At 43.9% G+C, this 19650-nt stretch overlaps 2 protein-coding genes across 2 annotated transcripts in view; one reads left to right on the top strand and one right to left on the bottom strand.

Annotated features, from left to right (window-relative positions):
* Window positions 1-17555, top strand: part of LOC103052007 (uncharacterized) — a 32321-nt gene extending 14766 nt beyond the window's left edge. The window contains exons 7-13 of the mRNA XM_088151193.1: window positions 7924-8069; window positions 8179-8737; window positions 10382-10819; window positions 11192-11318; window positions 11438-11517; window positions 13317-13443; window positions 14572-17555. Coding sequence (XP_088007319.1) covers window positions 7924-8069; window positions 8179-8737; window positions 10382-10819; window positions 11192-11318; window positions 11438-11517; window positions 13317-13443; window positions 14572-16541 — 3447 coding nt within the window. The 3' untranslated portion in view covers window positions 16542-17555. The remainder of the gene's footprint in view (window positions 1-7923; window positions 8070-8178; window positions 8738-10381; window positions 10820-11191; window positions 11319-11437; window positions 11518-13316; window positions 13444-14571) is intronic.
* LOC103066250 (uncharacterized) lies at window positions 226-8940 on the bottom strand. Its single transcript, XM_088151365.1, has 5 exons — window positions 7738-8940; window positions 6609-6732; window positions 6415-6497; window positions 3299-3425; window positions 226-2417 (listed from the first exon to the last, which is right to left on the bottom strand). Exons 1-5 carry the CDS (start codon window positions 8155-8157, stop codon window positions 1072-1074), a joined length of 2100 nt encoding a protein of 699 aa, XP_088007491.1. The 5' UTR covers window positions 8158-8940; the 3' UTR covers window positions 226-1071.
* Window positions 17556-19650: the final 2095 nt, after the last annotated feature.

Here is a 19650-nt window from a genome sequence, read left to right as displayed (position 1 = left end):
TCTAGGAATCTTGGAGACAAGACTGCACAAGTTGAGGACAGCGATAGTGATTTTACCATTAGCGATTTTCATGGAACCATTCTAGCTTCATTCTGGAGAAAAGTAGCCCCTCCCATCTCCCAAACCAAATTCCTAGCACCTTCTGTGGACTTTTTGTTGATTTGTCATGAGTGCGCTCAGCCAAGATCACAGCCTTTGCGAGATACAAGTGTTTCTTTTGCTGCCAATCTTGCCACTGGCCTCTATGGTCTGGAAGTTGGAAGGTCCATCAGTGGCTAATGTGTTCATGAGGAATGCACAGCCATGGGTTACTCAAAATAAACTATGGTTCCAGATTATTTTGAAAGCTTTCAACCTTATTCAAAGCCTCAACTGCAGCCTTGGTTATACATGAGCATTTGAGAAATTCCTCCCTTTTATGGCTTTTTAAAAATCTAAATTAAAACTACTTTTCAAATCTGTAACCTGAGTACTGTCTAATTTTGATTTTTAATGTGGCAAAAGAGGGAAAGAATTACAAAAATGTCTTGGGAATAATGATATTCACAGTATTTAACAAATACAATTTAACTTTAATTAAAGGAAAATATAAATTAAATAAAAACAAATGCAGATCTTTTTTCATGGCTGGTCCGTTTTTTTGTAGGATGGCCTTAGATCTTAGTCTGAAAAAAGTTGCACAGCTGCAAATTATATGGCCTCCCCGTCTGCAAGTTCATTGTTGTAAACTCAGTTCATTGTTTTGACTGAAGCTCTCTTAAATCTCCTTACATATTTATTGTTTCTCCTGGCATGAAACCCTTTTCAGAAAGGAACGTCCTGGAAAACAATGGATCTCATTCATCATTTGATGTGTTTCTCCAGTTGCTCTTATTTTATAACTGGAGGTCTTCCAAAATTCCATGTATGTTTTGTATCTTCTGCCAATCATTCTATGGGAAACAAGGGACTTTGGTCACCAAACATTTTCATATATTCTCTGTATCATACAAGAATCCTCTGCTTTTGTATACATTCTTTGCATTGAGCAAGATTTCTATGGAAACTGAAATCCTTCCAAATTCGACGTATTCATATGGTTTCCACCTTGTGGATTCGTTGATGAGAAATTAGGTCAAAATTCCGACTAAAGCTCGTTCCGCAATCCATGCATTTATAGGGTTTCTCCTTTAAATGGATTCTTCTATGGGTAGAAAGATTGCTGCTTGTATTGAAGCTCTTCCCACACTCCATACAGTTATAGGGTTTCTCTTTGAAGTGGATCCTTCTATGGGTAGACAGATTGCTGCTTGTATTGAAGCTCTTTCCACACTCAGTGCACTTATATGGCTTCTCTCCTGTGTGGATTCTTTTATGAGAAGTAAGAGCAGTACTCCATCGAAAGCCCTTTCCACACTCCATGCATTTATAAGGTTTCTCTACCGTGTGGATTCTTTTATGGGACGTAAGGTCACTGCTTTGACTGAAGCCTTTTCCACATTCCATACATTTATAAGGTTTCTCCCCAGTATGGATCCTTTTATGGGAAATTAGGTTACTACTCTGACTAAAACTCTTTCCACACTCAATACATTTATAAGGTTTCTCTCCTGTGTGGGTCCTGACATGGAAAGTAAGACTACTGCTGTTGCTGAAGCTCTTTCCGCATTCCATACATTTATGTGGCTTCTCCCCTGTGTGTATTCTTTTATGCGAAGTAAGGGACCAATATACCCGGAAGCTCTTTCCACATATTGGGCACTGGAATGGCTTCTCCCCAGTGTGAATTGTTTGATGGGAAGTAAGGCGCCTGCTTGTATGGAAGCTTTTTCCACACTCGGTGCATTTGTAGGATTTCTCTGCTGTGTGAATCCCTTTATGAAGAGTCAGATCACTGGCCCTCCTGAAGCTCTTTCCGCACTCAGCGCACGTATATGGTTTCTCCTTTGAATGAATCTTTTTATGGGAAGAAAGGTTGCTACTTGTATGAAAGCTCTTTCCACACTCCACGCATTTATACGGTTTCTCCCCTGTGTGCACCCTTTTATGGGAAATAAGGGAACTGATTTGACGAAAGTTCTTTCCACACTTCATGCATTTATATGGTTTCTCCCCTGTGTGGATCCTTTTATGGGAAGTAAAGGCAGGTCTCCACCTGAATCTTTTCCCGCATTCCATGCATTTGTATGGTTTCTCTCCCACACAATCTTTTTCATGTAGAGAAAAAGGAAAAGTCTGACTGGAAGCCTTACCATCCACCATGCATTCATGCTGTTTTCCTGTAGTGAGTTTTAGGCAGCTGTTCTTCCTCCCATTTTCTGACTGGTTTTTCTTCTGGCTTCTTGGTTTCACTTGATTTGAAAGCATTTCTTTTCTCTCTTTCTGACTAATCCTTTGGAATGGTTCCTCATCCTTCTCTTGCTCCTGCCCATTAACACCTTGAATGAAACAAAATAATAAAGATTGTGAAAGGCTTAGAAAAGGCAATAAAAGTAAAAATGACAGTAATTTTCCCGCCAAAGTAATTCTGCCAAAAAAAAAAATCTGATTGCTTATTAATTTTATAGTTCTGATGGGATATTATTAATTAAATGTATATGCCGCCCGATTCCCAGCAACATTCATCTATATAAAATTGCATGGATGGCATTCAAATGGATAGTTTTTATATTATGAGCAATAAAAACCTTCAAAAATCCATTCTGTCAAGCAAAACAGTACATTTGTGTTATTTTTCAGATACAGTTCTCTGAATCTCAGGAATTAGGGGAAATGCATTCCGGAGGAGGGGGGCAAGGGACACTGGAACAAAGGACAGAGCGAACAAAATCTAGATTACCACACATCATTTCCTACTACAATTTCCTATTTATTCCCCTCTCACCACAACCACATGGTTGCAGATAAATATATCTTGCAATTGTTCATCTATTTATTCTAACTTTCATGCTTGCACAGAAGTACAGCATTTGGGTCAGGATTATAAAGTGTCAAAGAATAGAAAGACATGACTCAAATAGCTGAGAGAACACAAGTGCTTGATGGGCAAACGTAAATATGGTGGATATCACTGTCAATTTCCTTGAGCACCAAGAGGTCAATCTGTCCCCTTGGGGTAATTAAAGAAACATTATGGAGAACCTCCTCAAATACTGTATGAGAGATAGTTGCTCCATGTATCTATTACCCTTCCCAGATCTTCTCCTTCTCCCATCCAGGAGTCAAGATATGGCAGGGGACTATGGTATTGAAAAAAGCTGCTTACACTGAACACCAAAGAACCTTTCTTAGTACGAGACAGCAGAGCAGGAGCCCTTACCCAGGGAGGCCACATTCCTCAAGTTCTCCAGCATGACTTCCTGATGCAGGGCTTTTTGGTGCGGATCCAACTGAGACCACTCCTCCTCTGAGAAATGCACGGCCACTTCCTCATAGGACACAAGGCCCTGGAAAAGGGGGAAAAATGATCCCCATTAACAGAAAAGTCAAAGAAGGATCTGGAGGTTCTCTTCCTTTGTTCACAGTCCCAAAAGCAGAGACATGCAAGAGAATAAATGGGTGCTTTTTTACAGGATGCAAAACGGCAAGAGACAAAACAGACAGAGCTCCCAGCTTTTCATCAACAGGACATCACGGACAGGTTTTATCAACCAGACTGATTTGAAATGACTTTCAGCACCATTCAGGCAAAGCGACCACAGTATCTGTCTAGATCGATGGGCCGAAGGCCTTATCAGTGGTTGGGATCCTTCCTTTAGTTGCTAAAGAAAGTACTGAGGGATTCCTGCCTGTTTGCACAATGGCACATATTCAGTCCCATTTTCAATCTTAGAAAAACAGAGATTAGTAAATTCACCCAATGATACATTTGAGAATTAGGAATAAAGCCCTGATATTTGAGAGTTGCAACTTTAAAAGACTCCTATATAAATATCACAATCTAGGAGTCTGATTGATCCATAACAAGTGGATCATTAACTTATTTACTATATGCATGGAATTAACATAGTGATCCGTTTTAAAATAGATATCCATTGTGAGGCTGTATTCATTTTCAGAGAACTATGAAATAACAGGAAAAATATGGATGAAAATAGAAATATTTTTTCAATTGTGAAAAAAAAAAGAAGGAAACATCCCTGTAATAGAGTAAGGGGCAACAGAAGAATTCTAAGGAAATCTAAAAAGGAAATCAAAAGGCTAACAGAAATCAAAGCTGGGAGACCACAAAAAAAAAAAAAAAGGAAATAGAAAAAAACCTCTACCAAGACTGCCATTAAAGATTGTGCCAAAATTGCAGTCTTACAGTCTAAACACATCAAAATTAAATAATAATAATCCACTACCCCAAAATTATGTCTGTCTGTCTGTGTGTGTGTGTGTGTGTGTCTGTGTGTGAAAAAGAAAATTGACTTCTTGATGTTTCCATCATTTACTGGGAGGACAATAGTTGTATTTCAATTTCAACATGAGTTTCATCTTATTTTCACATAATTAGCAGCCAAAGCAGGATCATGAAATGTTCTCACTCCATATACACTAAAAAGCAGAAAACCACAGTATACAGTCTTTGATCCTTTTTGCTCACTGCCTGATGAACAAGATCATAAATTCTTTATACTTTTTAACTAATCAATTATGGAAAGATACTTAATTTTTCCCAGCAGATTTCAGACAAGCTGATTGTCTAGAAAGCTGCAAATCACCCATCAGCCTTTGAAGAAACTCCTCCATCTCCATTAGATTCAGTCTATGAAAAAAACTGCAATCTGAGTACTATGTTGAGGAAGTCCTATTTCGGATTGAGAAACTTCTCAATGTATCCCTCCACAACAGCCACTAAAGGTATCTGATCATCTTCCACAAATCAGAAGTTTAAAACTCTAATTTTTTTCTTGCAGATTTGACCTTGAGTTTGAGCCAGTTCCTTTTAACACATGACCAGGACAGTAAAATGTACATCTACATTAAGCAGGTTGAATGCTAAGAAAAAAGGTTAGGCTACAGAATAATAGAAACTGAATAAGGAAAATTTCAGCCTTCACTAATTAGTGAATTCATTATGGCAGGGCCTCTGTGATTGCTTTGAACTTCTTTTTCCCATTTTGGTTAACTGAAGGGCTAATGGGTCTTTTACCAGATAAGTCAAAAATATCTGTCTGCTCCTGTTTGCTATATTTTGAATTATTCTGTTTTCTTTCTCAGCCTTTGCAAGTTCTCTTACAATATTGCCTCAAAGTTCTTTATCTTGTCTTGAAGTAGGAGGTGGGATTCTAGGGATTTGTGGGGGGCATCAATATACAGATGATGAAGCATAGAGCCGAACTATTCTTTCCCATGATTTCAACATTATAACTCTGTTGAGGCAGTCAAGATTGCATTGGCTCTTTTTGCAGCTGCAGCACACCCAGATCTGCCTCACGTGCAGCTATTGCTGAGCCAGATACCACCTATCTTATACTGGTGCATCTGGTAGAAGTCTTTTAATTGTCACCATGAGTTCACTATTTTATTGCTTGTTTCTTAAAGGAATGCTTTAAATAAAATTAATGTTTTAAATTAATATTTTAAGTCAATGTTTTAAATAAAATGCTCGCTTCATTGTACTTGCCATCTGTTATCTTTATCATTATGTTTTATTATAATTTGTTTGATTGTTGTGAGCTGCCCAGCATCACTGAGAGTCAGATGGCATGCAATTTTAATAAATTATTTATTAAATTTATAAATTATCCCTATGACTTCAACCCGTCCCACCCGATCGCACAAAGAGGGCATGCTTCGGACCCCTTCAATGAGAGAACTTCGACTGGTGGGGTCCAGAAGGCGGGCCTTCTCTGCAGTAGCCCCTGCTCTTTGGAACATTCTGCCCCTGGAGGTGCGATTGGCCCTCACACTCCTGGCCTTCCGTAAGACTTTGAAGACCTGGTTTTGCCACCTGGCCTGGGGTGGGAATACCACAAACATGGGGATGGCTAGCCGCATAGAAGCCCTCTGTCTTCAGCCTCAGATTTTCATCCTCTTGGACTCTCCTTCTCCTTTTTAGTAATGTGTTTAACTAATGTTTTATGTATTTATATCTATTTATGTTTTAATGTTGTGAATTGCCCAGAATTCCCCCATTGGGGAGAGATGGGCGGCTGAAAAATGTAATAAATAAATAAACGAAATAAAATAAATTTTACTGTTTACAGATGAGAAACTTCTAAAAATTAATATGATTTCTTAAGAAGTATCTTTCAATGTAGATATTTTATTCTATTCTTTGTTGTATTTATTTTATTGTAATTTGTTTCACTGTTGTTAGCCAATTGGAGTTGTTGAGAGTCAGGCGGCATCCAAGTTTAATAAACGTATTATACCTTGGGCCCTGAGGCACAACTGAAGAGGGCTTGAAATAGCCCTCTGCTTCTCCTCTGATGTTTCTCCTCTTACCTGAGCTGCAGATCCAGCTACTTTTTCTGATCCACCATAAAGAGGAGAAAATCCCACAAATAAAACTGACATCGCTGTATTCCCTGTAAGAAAATAAAAGGTGAAAGCAATTTTTTTTTAAAGCATAACGAATATAGGTAAACATTTTACCTAAGACAATCCAGAGCATAAGAGAGAGCTGGAATTTGTCTTACCTCCTGAGAAATCCCATCTTTGATCTTTCTTGGAGAGCCCTCTGAAAAGTAGCTTCTTAGAGGGATTTGACACATCTCTTCTCTTAGGATGTCCACTGACTTCCGCTAAGAAGGACCTCTGGAACTAATTGACCAAGTAGAGCAAAAGAGAAAAAAATGAGGGAACAGCACACAAGAAGTAGAATCTCATTCTTCCCAACAAATTAACTCCCCCTATGTCCATCAATAAGAATGGAAGGAGGGAATGGAAGAATTGGAGAGTGGACTCTGACTTTGATGCAGCTCCCACAGAGGCGGCTTCAGCTCAGTGTGGCTTGGTTATCTGGGATAAGTTCGATCTTGTTAGTCCTGATTAAATGGGCAAGGATCTTGGAAGGGTTAGCTCAGCCACATATCTGCTACATTCAGATGATGTGTGGTTGTGTCCTGGCAGTGGTTAATTTATCTATGAGAGAGGGGGTGGTCCCACCAATGTATAAGCAGACGGTGATTTACCCCTTCAAGAAGACACTGTTGGACCTAACCATTCATGAACAATTTTTCTCCTATCTCCAACCTCCCCCTGCCTCTCTCTATTGGTTTCTCTTGCTCTACTAGGACTGACAGGAGAGGCATCCTTTGGGCCCCATCACTTAAAGAGGGTCACCTAGGGGGACATAGGAGGTGGGCCTTTTTTGTTGTTTGAACTGCCCTCTGAAACACCATAACCCCTGGGATTAGATTGGCCCCAAACCGCCATTGTTCTCGGGCACGCAGGTTGGTAGGTTAGTGGGGGCTTGTGAGATGTTATTTTATTGTTCATTTGAGATTGTCCCTGCTACCAATATGTTTTATTAATGTATTGTGATGGTTGTTTTAGTGTTCTGTTTTTTAACTGTCACTCGGTGGCCATTTTGTTCCACCACCACCACCACCACCACCACCACCCCGGTTTTTAAGTGATGTTAGCTGCCCAGAGCTGCTAGGGTGAGGTGGGTGAATTGATCTTAACACATCCACGGGAAGGAGCAATGGAACAATTTCCTAAAAAGTTAGTTAAACGTTTCATTAATGCCAGAAAATTCTGTTAGGGAATCACGTAAGAGTTCAAACATACTGTTTATGAAGGTGAAAGCCGAAAGCCTCTCACCTGCCACTCTCTCTGCTCCTCCGCCTGGCTCAGCAGGAAGCCCTCGGCCAGGGCCACCGCCTGGGAGCTGGTCTCCGCTCCGCACTCCCGCACCCAGCTCTCCATCTCCGCGGGCAGGATGGCCAGGAACTGCTCCAGGACCACCAGGTCCAGCATCTGAGCCATGCTGTGTCTTTCTGGCTGCAGCCACTGATGGCAAAGCTGGTGCAGCTGGCTGCAAATCTCTCGTGGTCCTCGGGCTTCCTGGGAGCGGGCCCTCCTGAAGGGCCAGGGCCAGGGCCAGGGCCGGCCCTCCGCACCGACGGCTTCCTCCTTCGGGACCTCTCGCCCAGGTCCTGCCCATGGCTCCCAGCGGCTCCCGGGCGGGGCAGCTGGCAAGGCCTTTCCGCCTCCTTCCCCTGCTGGCTGTTGTGCCTCCATTCCGCCTGCTTCCCCCCACAGCGCCACCGAGGCCAGAGGGCGGCCTGGTCTCCAGGCTCTTTTCAGTCACGGCGCCCCACCCGCGCGGGGAGGCTGGGGACAAGTCTCACGGCCGCTGCTCAGGAGCTCCCTTCGCCTCGAGACCAGGAGACCGCAGCGCGTCCAGCTCCCGGAAACGCGGCGGGCGGCTTCAGTGCTGGAAGAGCCTCCCTCCGGGGAAGGCCGCGGCGGAGAGGCTCTTCTCGGCCGCCGGCAGCAGGCGCCGCTGCGGAGGGCCGGGCCGCGGGTCCCGCATCTTCCTCAGAGCCGCGGCGGGTCGCGCCTAGACGGCGCCGGGGCCCCCTCCCGACGAAGGCCCGGCCTGCCTCCTCACCGACAGGAGCCCGTCCCAGGGACGCGCGAAGCCCCGACTCGGCTCAACGAGCCCCTGAAGTGCCGTCCCGAAGCCCGTCAAGCGGGTCAGTCTCTTCCCAGGGAAGGGCGCCGCGGGCCGCCGCAGATCCCCTCCTCCTCCTCCTCCTCCTCCCCTCCTCCTCCTCCTCCCGGGCCATCCCGGGCCTTTTCGGGGGCGACGCGGCGGGTCTGGGCTTCGCTTCCCCCCTGAGCGCCCTATGCATGGGAGGGGCGGCAGGGGAACACGGGACCCGGGCTCTCCCCTTCCCGGGAGTCAGGACGAGCCTGGAGGGACCCGCTCGGCTTCCCTCCCCGCCAGAAGGGCTCCCGCTCGCGTCGGGGTCCGCCTCCCCATCGGATCTCCCAGGGACGCTCCGGATGTCGTCACTTCCTGCCCTGCTCTGTCACGACCCCCACGTGCCGCCCGCCCACCCGCGGTTCGCGCGCATGCTCCGTTCCCTCCTGAAGCCCGCAGGCTGCCCGTCCTTCCATCTTTGCTGAGGGCGCCGCTGGTGGAGGGGAGGCATTTCCCCCACAAGACCGCTTTCCTCCCTCCCTTACCGGCTCCCTAGCATTCTGCAGAGAAACCACTAGGAGGCTCCCTCTGCGAGCCGTAGAAGAGGCGGCAGGGGACGGAGAGTGCCCTGCTCAGCCCAGGAGGAGCGACATCCGCAAAAGTTGGCCTCTCTAGGCCTCTGCGCTCGCTCACTTTAACCGCTTGAGCTCTGCAGGAGTCTTGCAGGGACGGAAATCCAGACGAGACGCTGTTCAGTGAGTGGGAAGCTTTTCTCGGGGGAAGGAGAGCCAAGGGGTCTCGTGCTGGAGACATGCATGGAGACTTGCAACGTCTTCACCAGGTTCTGCGTCCTGGGAAGGGGGGAGGGCGGGGACCCATGTTCCCCTGCCGCCCCTTTGCAGGCACGGTCCAGGCAGGGGGGACGCAAGGCTCCAGCATCTCCAGGAAGAGCGAGGCGATCTGGGGCAGCCCTTCACCCCCTGTTGTCTGGGAAAGGCCTGGGGAGAGAGGAGATGCTTGCATTGCAAAACTCCAGCAGGGAATATTGAAAGTTTTGCAGCAAAGGAGGTGCAACTGGCTGCATTCAGGCAAAGTGCCAGGTTGAGCCAAAATGCAGGGCAGCAGCAGGGCAGCATCTTAGGGCAGAATCTGGTTTGTTTGTTTGAGGATCGCAGTGGCCTGTGGGGCTTTAACACTTGTGATTGCGAGGGTGAAGCTGGATCTCTTCCCTTGCAGAGGAAATGCTGAAGTTGCACCTGTGATGAGAAAAAGAAAGCAGTGTCTTGATCCCATATCCATGGATCCAATACAGGTAGTCCTCATTTAGTGACTGCCTCATACAGTGACAATCTGCAGTTATGACAGTGATGAAAAAGTAACTTTGCAACCAATCCTCAGATTTACATCCTTCGCAGGTCTGTAAAGCAAAGAAAAGCTGAAGTAAGATCATCAGCACAGTCACAGTTTCACTTAGCGACCACTTTGCTTAACAAGCAAGTTGCCAGGCCCAATTGTGGTCACTAAACAAAGACTACCTGTATTGAGGAGATGTGTCATATTTTTCACCCAACACACACATCTTCCTAATGCAGTCCCTGTGCCAGTTCAGAAGAATCCTTATTCTGACATTTTACAGGGAGATTTTACAAGATTAAAATGTCAACCATTACGTTCGCCGTGAATCCGGAGGGTTCTCTTCCTTTTCACTGCAGATGTATAAACTAGAGGCATCTTGTCTCCTTGCCTAGATGCAAAAATATCTCCTGAGCAAAGAGGGCCGACTGGCTTTGAGAAGAGATCTGTGGCCCCATTTAGAGCTGTGTTGGGGAACAGAGGAAGATGGAGATGCAACATTTAACAGGTGAGGGAACTGGAAAAGGCCCTCCTGCTGCTCAACCTGGGAGCTGTGGGGAGATCTGGGCAAGAACTGGACAGCAGACACTGGAGGAGGAAACCATCCGTTCAGAGATCCAGTGCTGGAGCTTCAGGAATGTCCACTACCAGGAGGCCAAGGGCCCCCGAGAGATTTGTAGCCATCTCCACCAGCTTTGCCTTCAATGGCTGCAGCCAGAGAAGAACACAAAGGCGCGGATGCTGGACCTGGTGGTCCTGGAGGATTTCCTGGCTCTCCTGCCTCCAGAAATGGAGAGCTGGATACGAGAATGCGGAGCGGAGACCAGTTCCCAGGCAGTGGCCCTGGCGGAAGGCTTCCTCCTGAGCCAGGCAGAGGAGAAGCAGCAGGAAGATCTGCAGGTAGACACCTTCATTCTGGGAACTCAAAATGGGTCTGAGTAGAAGAAACAATATGTAACCAGTCTTCAGTGTTTCTGTAGTAGAGTTTTCTGGTATTTTTAGCATTAAGAACACAAGATATTTCTTTCCCTTTTACTGTAAACTGCCCAAAGAGCTTCAGCTGATGGATGATTTAAAAATATAATAAACTCTTTAGACAAATCATTCAGTTCCTTTCTGCAGAGGATGCATTTGGGGCAACTCTTCCCTTCTTAGTTTCCACCTCCATGATGGTTATAGGGGGCTGCAACATTGTGGATTGAGAAACATCCATTACTACTTGTCTGCTGCTCCATTAATCCTCTTTTCCTTTTCTCCCTTCTGCTATTTCAGCGGCAAGAGTCCTCCTTGGCTGTTGTCGCTGAAGATCCCAAGAGAAGGAGAGATGCATCAAATCCCTCTCGGGAGCTGCTTTTCAGGCACTTCTCCAAGGAAGATCCATGTCAGGACACCTCAGGAGGTAAGAAAAGGTCCTTCCAAGCAATGTGAACGTTCTGTCTCCTCTTGGGTATAATATCTTTCTATATTTTGTTAGTTGGGCTTTTAAAAATTCTGTTATTGCTCTCGTCTCCTTCATAGGGAACAGAACCATCTCATTGGTATTTGTAGGGTCATCTTTTTCTGGTGGAACCGAAAGAGTGGCTGAACCTCCAGCTCAGGTAGGAGAAGAAATATCAGAAGATGCAGGGGATCATATGGAGGCCTCCAATTATGTTCTGCGGTTCAGTGTAGAATATTTCGGTAACATGAAATGGGCAATTGGGGGTTTATTTGTTCTGTGGCTCAGCATGTAATATAGCTGTTCCTAAGCACACAAAATGGGTAGATTTGAAATCATGAGTGGACAAGCTCCTCTTAGCCTACCTCTCAAGGTCATTGTGAAAATCATGGAAGAAAATATCTATGCTGAGAGATTCTTAAGAGAAAATTGAATTCATTTTTTCCCACAAATTCAGAACTTTCTCTTGTAAATAAGGTGGTTTACAATCATTATTTTTAAAACATTGTTCAAAAAACAGGAATAAATTTGTTCATTCATTCATTCATTCATTCATTCATTCAGTTCCTATGGTTGCCCATCTCAAATACATGACTGAGTGGCTAACAATGATTAAAAACATAATAACAAACTGATAAATCACATACATATACATCAGCCAAGATAAAAGACCAGCCAAATTAGCATGTACTTAATGACAGTTAAATGAAGATCTACAGTTATTGTTTCCTTTAACCCCTTGGGAGATTTTCATCTTATATTTCCAAATGGATAATCAAATTTACATTTTAAAAAAGCATAATTTAAAAACCGGGGGGGGGTGGAGAAGCACCTCTGGTTTGAAAAACAGTGTAAACTAGAATCTGCCATTTAATATTCCTTTTTTTAAAATTATTTATTTAATCTGCGCTTAGTCGTTACCGACTCTGCAGTGACTGCTTGGACGAGTCCTTGCAGTTTTCAAGGCAAGGTGTTTCGGAAGTGGTTTGCCAGAGCCTCCTTCCTAGAGCAGAGCCCAGCTGGCGAGCGCGGGAGGCGGAGTTTCCGTTGCTTTGCGCCCTTTTCGGGCGAGCGCGGTTTCGCACTTACTGGCAACTGCTCCTGACTCACCCTGTTAACGCGAAGGCTGGACTCAAACCGCTCAAGCGTTGACCATTTCTGGCCAGCAACTTTCAGCGTCATTAAGCCGCTGCGCCACCACGTCCCCCTTAATATTCCTTTAGGAGAAAGCTTACATAGTCAATGGAATAAAAATATTTTATGAGACTTTTGAAAAGGTTCTGTTGAAACTAACCAGATAGAAGAAACTTGGAGCTTGTAATGAAGTCACTTAGAGTTTGCAGAGGAATTGGTAGTAATGTGATTTGTTTCTGGATTTGGGTGCCGACCAATGCAGCACTGCAAACTCAGTGTAATCTTCAGGTTTGTGTTGTTAGCTCCCATCCTACCAAGAGTTCATACCACAAACACCTTCCCTGTAATCTGAAGAACAGAAATTGGGCTATGAGTCATCCTCAGGTTGATAGCTTCCACACAAATCCCAGGATGAACTCTCCTAACATGTTCCTAAAGATGTTCAGCAAAGGGCATTGGCTAAAATGTCAGAAAGGACACCCCCTCCCCCCCCAGGGACTTGCTTCTGCAACTGTTAGGGAGAATTGGAGCCTCTTATAGTTGTGTGTTTGAGGCCCATCTGCCAATTAATCCAGAAGTTAACTGGGGTTGTTTTATTGAATGGCAAATTCAGTCAAATATATTAAACTTGCCCCAATTGGGCCTTCGGTGAAAGGCTGTGAACTTGACCCATTTTCTTGCAGTAAATGTGACATCCTGTTGAAAACTCACATGTCACTCACTGCAGATCTCTTCTTATGGGATTTGTAAACTAAGGGAGGGAACTTCCAAATCCTTCCTTGTCTTGTCTGTTAATACAGTAGGGAAATGTGTTTCTTTGTTCAGGGTTTTGTGTCCTTCGAGGAGGTGGCCGTGTATTTCTCCGAGGAGGAATGGTCTCAGCTGGATCCCCACCAAAAAGCTCTCCATGGGGAAGTCATGCTGGAGAATTCTCAGAATGTGGCCTCTCTGGGTAAGAGTTGTGTGTTTGAGGCCCATCTGCCAAATCTCTAAGGCTCAGCCCTTAGAGACTTAGAGAAGTAATTTTGTGGTCAGATTTAGCCAGCTATTTTCCCCAACCAGACCTAATCTCCTGGGTGAAGGAAGGAGATAATCCTATCTTCTGCTCCAACCAAGGGAAGAAATCAAAGCTACCTCCTTAGATCTGTCATGTTGCTATTTCATACTGAGGCGTTCTCCTTAAAGAATTTTTTTTTTTTAACTTTCTGAATGATTTGCTTTAGATGATGGACCCAGTGGTCTAACCTCTGACCCTCACATTCTCTGCTTGTTTAGGGCAAGAAGCTTCCTGTTTGCCCAGTGAACCACAGGTGGTTTCTAAAAGTGGCTATTTGTTTAAGGTCTTTTCTTCTTTTCTTTCATTTTTCTCCTATAAACCAGTATCTCTAGATTCTGGGTGAAATACTTCTCTCCATCTATGTGCAAAAATGTGATTTTAGATTAATAGATAAACTACTGAAGGACTTAAACTTGCCTGCAGTGCTGTGGTTGCAGTGAGAGGAAAATGAATAGGAAATGGCAATGTTCAGGAGAGGTAGGAAAAGATGGATAGGGAACTAGATATGATTGGCTCTGCTCAAATTATCCCTCTGGGCACCCCTAGAATTTTCTTTTGATTCCTCACTACTTTGCATCTGACCTCTGCTTAGACATAAAGAGAATTAATTTACCGAGAGAACATTTGTAAGGGCATGAATTTCCTCTTTTGTTAACATAAATACATTTCTATTTTATGGGGAGGAGACTTTAAAAAAAATCAACGTCTTCTCTTCCCCATAAAATAGAAATTATTTACCTGGACAGATTGTACTATTTTATTTAAGAGCAATTGATTTTTGAGGGTGTTCTTTAAATAGACACTACATCTGCATTTTGACCATGCAGTTTTATATTCCTAAACCTCTAATAACCCCATCAGAAGTCCAGAATGAATAAATGTTGCAGCAGTGGGTTTTTTATTATTTATTATTTTGGTAAGTCAACAAAATTTTAGGAGGAAATTTATAGTTACATTCTATCCTTTGATTCTTTTTCTTTTCCCTTGCTTTGCCCAATTTTTATTCTTTCTTTTCTTCTCAAGGAGCCTATGGGCAGGAGAATGACAATTGCAAGGAACCATTCCAAGGGATCAGTCACAAAAAGACAAAAGAGAGGCTTAAAAATCGAACAGATCCAAAAAACCAGGAGAGAAACCAGTCAAAAAAGGGGGGGAAGAAAAAGTTCAGTCTTCAGTGTACTCAGATACAAGACATTCTTGCTCAACAACCTTGGAAAGGAAGAAGAGAAGGAAAATGTTTAGGGAAAAGGAGGAAAATATTCAAAGACATATTAGTTGTAAATAAAAATTTCAGAACTTATACTAAACAAGAAGATTGTGAATTGATGGACAATGTAAAATATTACAATACGACTGTTTCTTTAGCCAAAAGAAGAAGAGCAGGAGAAAAGCCATATAAATGCATGGAGTGTGGGAAGTGCTTCAAATGGAGCCATTATCTTACTTCTCATAAAAGGATGCACACAGGGGAGAAACCATATAGATGCATGGACTGTGGAAAGAGCTTTAGTCAAAGCAGTCATCTTACTTCTCACAAAAGGATCCACAGTGGGGAAAAACCCTATAAATGCATGGAGTGTGGAAAGAGCTTTTCTCAGAGTAGTCACCTTACTTATCATAGAAGGATCCACAGTGGGGAGAAACCCTATAAATGTGTGGAGTGTGGAAAGAGATTCCGGAGGGGCAGTGACCTTACCCATCATAAAAGGATCCATACAGTGGAGAAGCCATATAAATGTAAGGAGTGCGGAAGGAGCTTCCGTGAAAATCAGCGTCTCACCCTTCATGTAAGAATCCACACAGGAGAGAAACCATATCAATGCACAATGTGTGGAAAGAGCTTCAGGTGGAGCAATTCTCTGATTTCCCATAAAAGGATCCACACAGGAGAGAAACCATATCAATGCATGGAGTGTGGAAAGAGCTTCAGTACAAGCAGCATCCTCTCTTCTCATAGAAGAATTCACTCAAAGGAGAAAAAACATAAATGCATGGAGTGTGGAATGAGCTTTAGTCAAAGGGCTTGCCTAATTTCTCATAAAAGTAAGCATACAGGAGAGAAACCATACAAATGTGTCGATTGCGGAAAAGGATTCCAGAAAAACAGCTCCCTTATGTCCCATAAAAGAATCCATACAGGAGAGAAACCATATGAATGCGTGGAGTGTGGAAAGAATTTCCATGAAAATGGATCGCTGACACGTCATGAAAGGATGCACAGAGGGGAGAAACCGTATAAATGCATGGAGTGTGGAAAGAGCTTCAACAACAGCACTAGCCTTACTTCTCATAACCGGACTCACACAGGAGAGAAACCATATAAATGTCTGGAGTGCGGAAAGAGGTTTGGTCAGAGTAGTCACCTCATTTCCCATAAAAGGATCCATACAGGGGAAAAACCGTATAAATGCATAGAATGTGGAAAAACCTTTAGTCAAAGCAGTGATCTTGCTTCTCACAAAAGAGTCCACATAGTGGAGAAACCATATAAATGTACAGAATGTGGAAAAAGTTTTAGATGGAGTAGCGCTCTTGCTTCTCACAAAAGAACTCACACGGGGGAGAAGCCATATAAATGCACTGAGTGTGGAAAGAGCTTCAATGCGAGCAGCAACCTTACTTCCCATAGAAGGAGCCACTCAAAAGAGAAACCATATAAATGTATGGAATGTGGGAAAAGCTTTAGTCAGGGATGTGACCTAATTTCCCATGAAAGAATGCACTTAATAGCAAAACCATTTAAATGCATAGAATGCGGAAAATGCTTTCGATGGAACAGTGCTCTTAGTTATCACAATAGAATCCACACAGGGGAGAAACCCTACAACTGCAAGGAGTGTGGGAAGAGATTCAATACAAGCAGTAACCTGTCTTCACATAGAAGGATCCACTTGAAGGAGAAACCCTATAACTGCATGGAGTGCGGGAAGAGCTTTAGTCAGAGTTTTGACCTAATTTCTCATCAAAGAATCCACACACACAAAAGCATATAAATGTGCACAATGTGGAAGGAATTTGGCTTGGGTGCAAATCTTACTCAATGCAAAGAATTCATACAAAAGAGCATTCTCCTGAAATACAGAGAAGTTCTGTGGTCAAAGTCCCTTGCTGGCCATAATGTGATGGGCAGAAGAAACCATGCATGGAGCATTGGAAAACCTTCAGTCATCACATGGAATAGACTTCATCAATCACCGCTCGTTTTTATTGTTGGAATGCCAGCTGCAAAAGGGATATTTCTTCATGAGAGAGGTGTGAGGGTTGGGACGTTTTAATGTTCCACTGGCAGTTTGTTAACATAACTGATATTCATGGTGCTTATATATCAATCTAATATGGTAAGTTTGTTTATTTTTAGCTTGGTTTACAGACATTGAATATGTATGGCACCTTTTATTTCCCAAGTTTCAGTAAAGCCAAATAAGAAGACTTGAGATGAGGCTTTTAACAGAGGTTTTATTGGCCAAGGAAACCACCTGGATGGCTCAAGGAGTCTTGCCCAGAACCACACCTTGCAAAGCAAGCAACAAAGATTTTATAGGCATATTCAGATATTTCAGATAGTACATCCCCTCATATCCATACAAGGGAATTTTGGGATGACCCAGGGAAAAGTAAAGGTGGGCCCTAAAGAGGTGAATCTAAGTTTAAATACCTAACTTCTTTGGAATTTAGGGCCTCTCTCGTTGCAACTTCTCTGCCTGGTACCGATTTAATTTATGGCTTCAGGCATATGGCTAATTGCTTCTAAGGAAATGGGATGGGGGACTGCTGTGCTCTCTTAGAAGGCAATCAGGCATTCAACAAAGGGATAAAGTGGGGGAAATAAACGCTGTGCTCTTTACAAAGCAAGTTAATCCTTTGTAAATAAGATAGAGTGCACTATCACATGCATGCCCACACATTATGAGAGAGAGAGTAAAATTGTGTATCAAAACAATGCCCTTCAAATATATATGCTGCTCAGAGCTGTCAGAGAAATAAATAAAATTTGCATTCTGTTCTATATGAAAGAGGTTACACTGCATGTCATATTTAATGCAAAGAGCAAAAATTAGCTCAGTGATTCCCAGGGTAGAGAAATGGGCCTGAAAGGAGAACTCCCATGTCTGGGATAAAAGGTGCAGGCCAGTGCTAGATGGCAGCAAAGAATTAAGGGTTTTTTTGTATCGTGCTGGTGGCCATTCTGGTTTTGCAAGCCCAGATCTGGGAGTCCTAATTTAACCCCAAGGACCACTGAGCAGGAAGCAAGGATCCTGGCTGGAAGTCTGGCCTCTCTAGGACATTTTAACTCTCCAGTCTCATTTTAACTCATTGATGGCGCCTCTGTTGCAACCATAGAAGTTGTAAGGGCTCTTCCTCAATCTGGAAAAGGGAATGCAAGATGGTCAGGTTGTACTTCATCTTCCAAAGAGCAAAGCTGTTGCCATGAAAAGGAATCACCCAGATAGCAATATGGATCCTCATGAGTGCTGAATTATCTGCTTTGTTCCTAGCAGCTAGTGAAGGTCTGTTCTGGACCATACATAATGTTTTTGCTGCCTTGTGAAGTGCTGAATGTGAACAAATTTTCCCAGGCTCCCATCTGAGTCCCACCAAGGCGTTTTCTTGCTGGGTCTTTGGCCTCCATCTGCTTTCTCTGCAGAGACTTCAAAGGGACCTCCTGATACGGCCAGACCTGTATCAGGGAAGAATTGAGGGCCCTTTTCTGAGAGGAGGGAGCCCCTCTTCCCCCTCCCCAAAAAAGGCTTCCTCCAGAGTCTGCCTGCCACTCCTCCTTCCTTCTCTGCCCCCTGCAAGGCTTGGGGGGAGCAGTCCCATCCTTAGGTCCAGCTCATCTCTTGGGTAAACCCCTCCAAGTTGTTTCAGCTGAATGTGTTGTGGTAACCCAACTCTGGTTTATTCAGAGAAATATGCATTCATACATATGTATAGCAAGAAAAAAGAGGGAGTAGAAGCTCTGGGGGTGACCCAGTGAATGAGACATTTTCTTTGTCATAGTTTTCTTGTAAAATAAATGTATTTCTGAATGAAGCTGCCCCTGTGAAATGAAGGGGCCCTTTTATTGGGGAATTGCCATTGCCCTGAGTGGGGAAAAGATGGTGGCCGAGACACAGGGAGTCATGTTGATGGAATGGTGATCTTAGGGTTAATTTGAAGAAGGCAGCAGAAACATTATGTATGGCCCAGAACAGATCTTCACTAGCTGCTGGGAACAAAGCATATACTTAAGTTGCACACTGGGCGCAAAATTCTTTTTTCTTTGAATACAGCATTTCTTATCAGTTGGAGCTGAGAAGTGCCAGCAGGGTGATACCTCCGCACTGGAGGAACCCGCTGGGCTCACCAGCACTAACAAGGAGAGAGAGAAGATACCACCTAGCTCATATTTCCCTTAGCAATAACAAAGTGCCCACCTTTTGGGAGAGTTTTGCCCACCCAAGGTATGAGTAATTACTGCCTACCAATTATCATGTAGTTCTTCATTTCAAGAATGTATAAAAGCTGGGTTGATTGGCAAATAGGTGTGCCTGCTCTGGAAATTATTCCCAGGCACCTTACTCTGTGTGGAACAAATTTATTTTCTCCACCCTGATGTGTTTATTGGACAAAATTGCATGCCAAGCTAGAACCCCCCAGAGTTCCTGGGACAACAACGCAATGGCCCATGAAGGCCAAAATCCCCCCAAAAGGGAGGAAATATTTGAGGAAAGAGCCTTGAAGTGGGAAAAGGGCACCAAGAAATGCAGCTCCAAAAGCTTTACCTCAGAAATTTCACAGGGAAGGAAATTAAGTCCAAAAATTTTCAGGGAGGGAAAAAGGGGGATTTATCCTTCCACCTCTTCCACTCTGCTCCGTCTCACAACCCACCATGTTCTCTGGGCAGGAGGAGGCAGAAATGTACCCCAATAAATTGTCTCCCCTGCAAAATGCCCCTTGGGCCTCTCTGGGAAGGAGGCCTAATTGAGGAACTGACTAGGCCTTGTTGGCATGTCAGCCACAACATCCCACAGATTTTCACTGGGCTTGGAGGCCTCTCTTCTGTATCGACGCCATTGCAAAGGATCGATCAGAGGCCAGCTGTGCTCCATGTTTGGGATG

The sequence above is a fragment of the Python bivittatus genome, unplaced genomic scaffold, assembly GCF_059951505.1.
Source record: "Python bivittatus isolate LINGU-HERP-01145 unplaced genomic scaffold, Pbiv_v1 ctg000650_np1212, whole genome shotgun sequence".
NCBI lineage: Eukaryota > Metazoa > Chordata > Lepidosauria > Squamata > Pythonidae > Python > Python bivittatus.
Note: the sequence above shows the minus strand (reverse complement) of the source record. Positions and strands in the feature narration are given on the sequence as shown.

Excerpts from the sequence above, each read along its gene's own strand:
- LOC103066250 (XM_088151365.1), bottom strand. The coding sequence starts at position 8,157 with ATGGAGGCACAACAGCCAGCAGGGGAAGGAGGCGGAAAGGCCTTGCCA. Across the intron at positions 6,498-6,608 it reads AAGATGGGATTTCTCAGGAG|GGAATACAGCGATGTCAGTT; the intron begins GTAAGACAAATT and ends ATTTTCTTACAG. Across the intron at positions 3,426-6,414 it reads TAGCTGGATCTGCAGCTCAG|GGCCTTGTGTCCTATGAGGA; the intron begins GTAAGAGGAGAA and ends CCCCTTTTCCAG.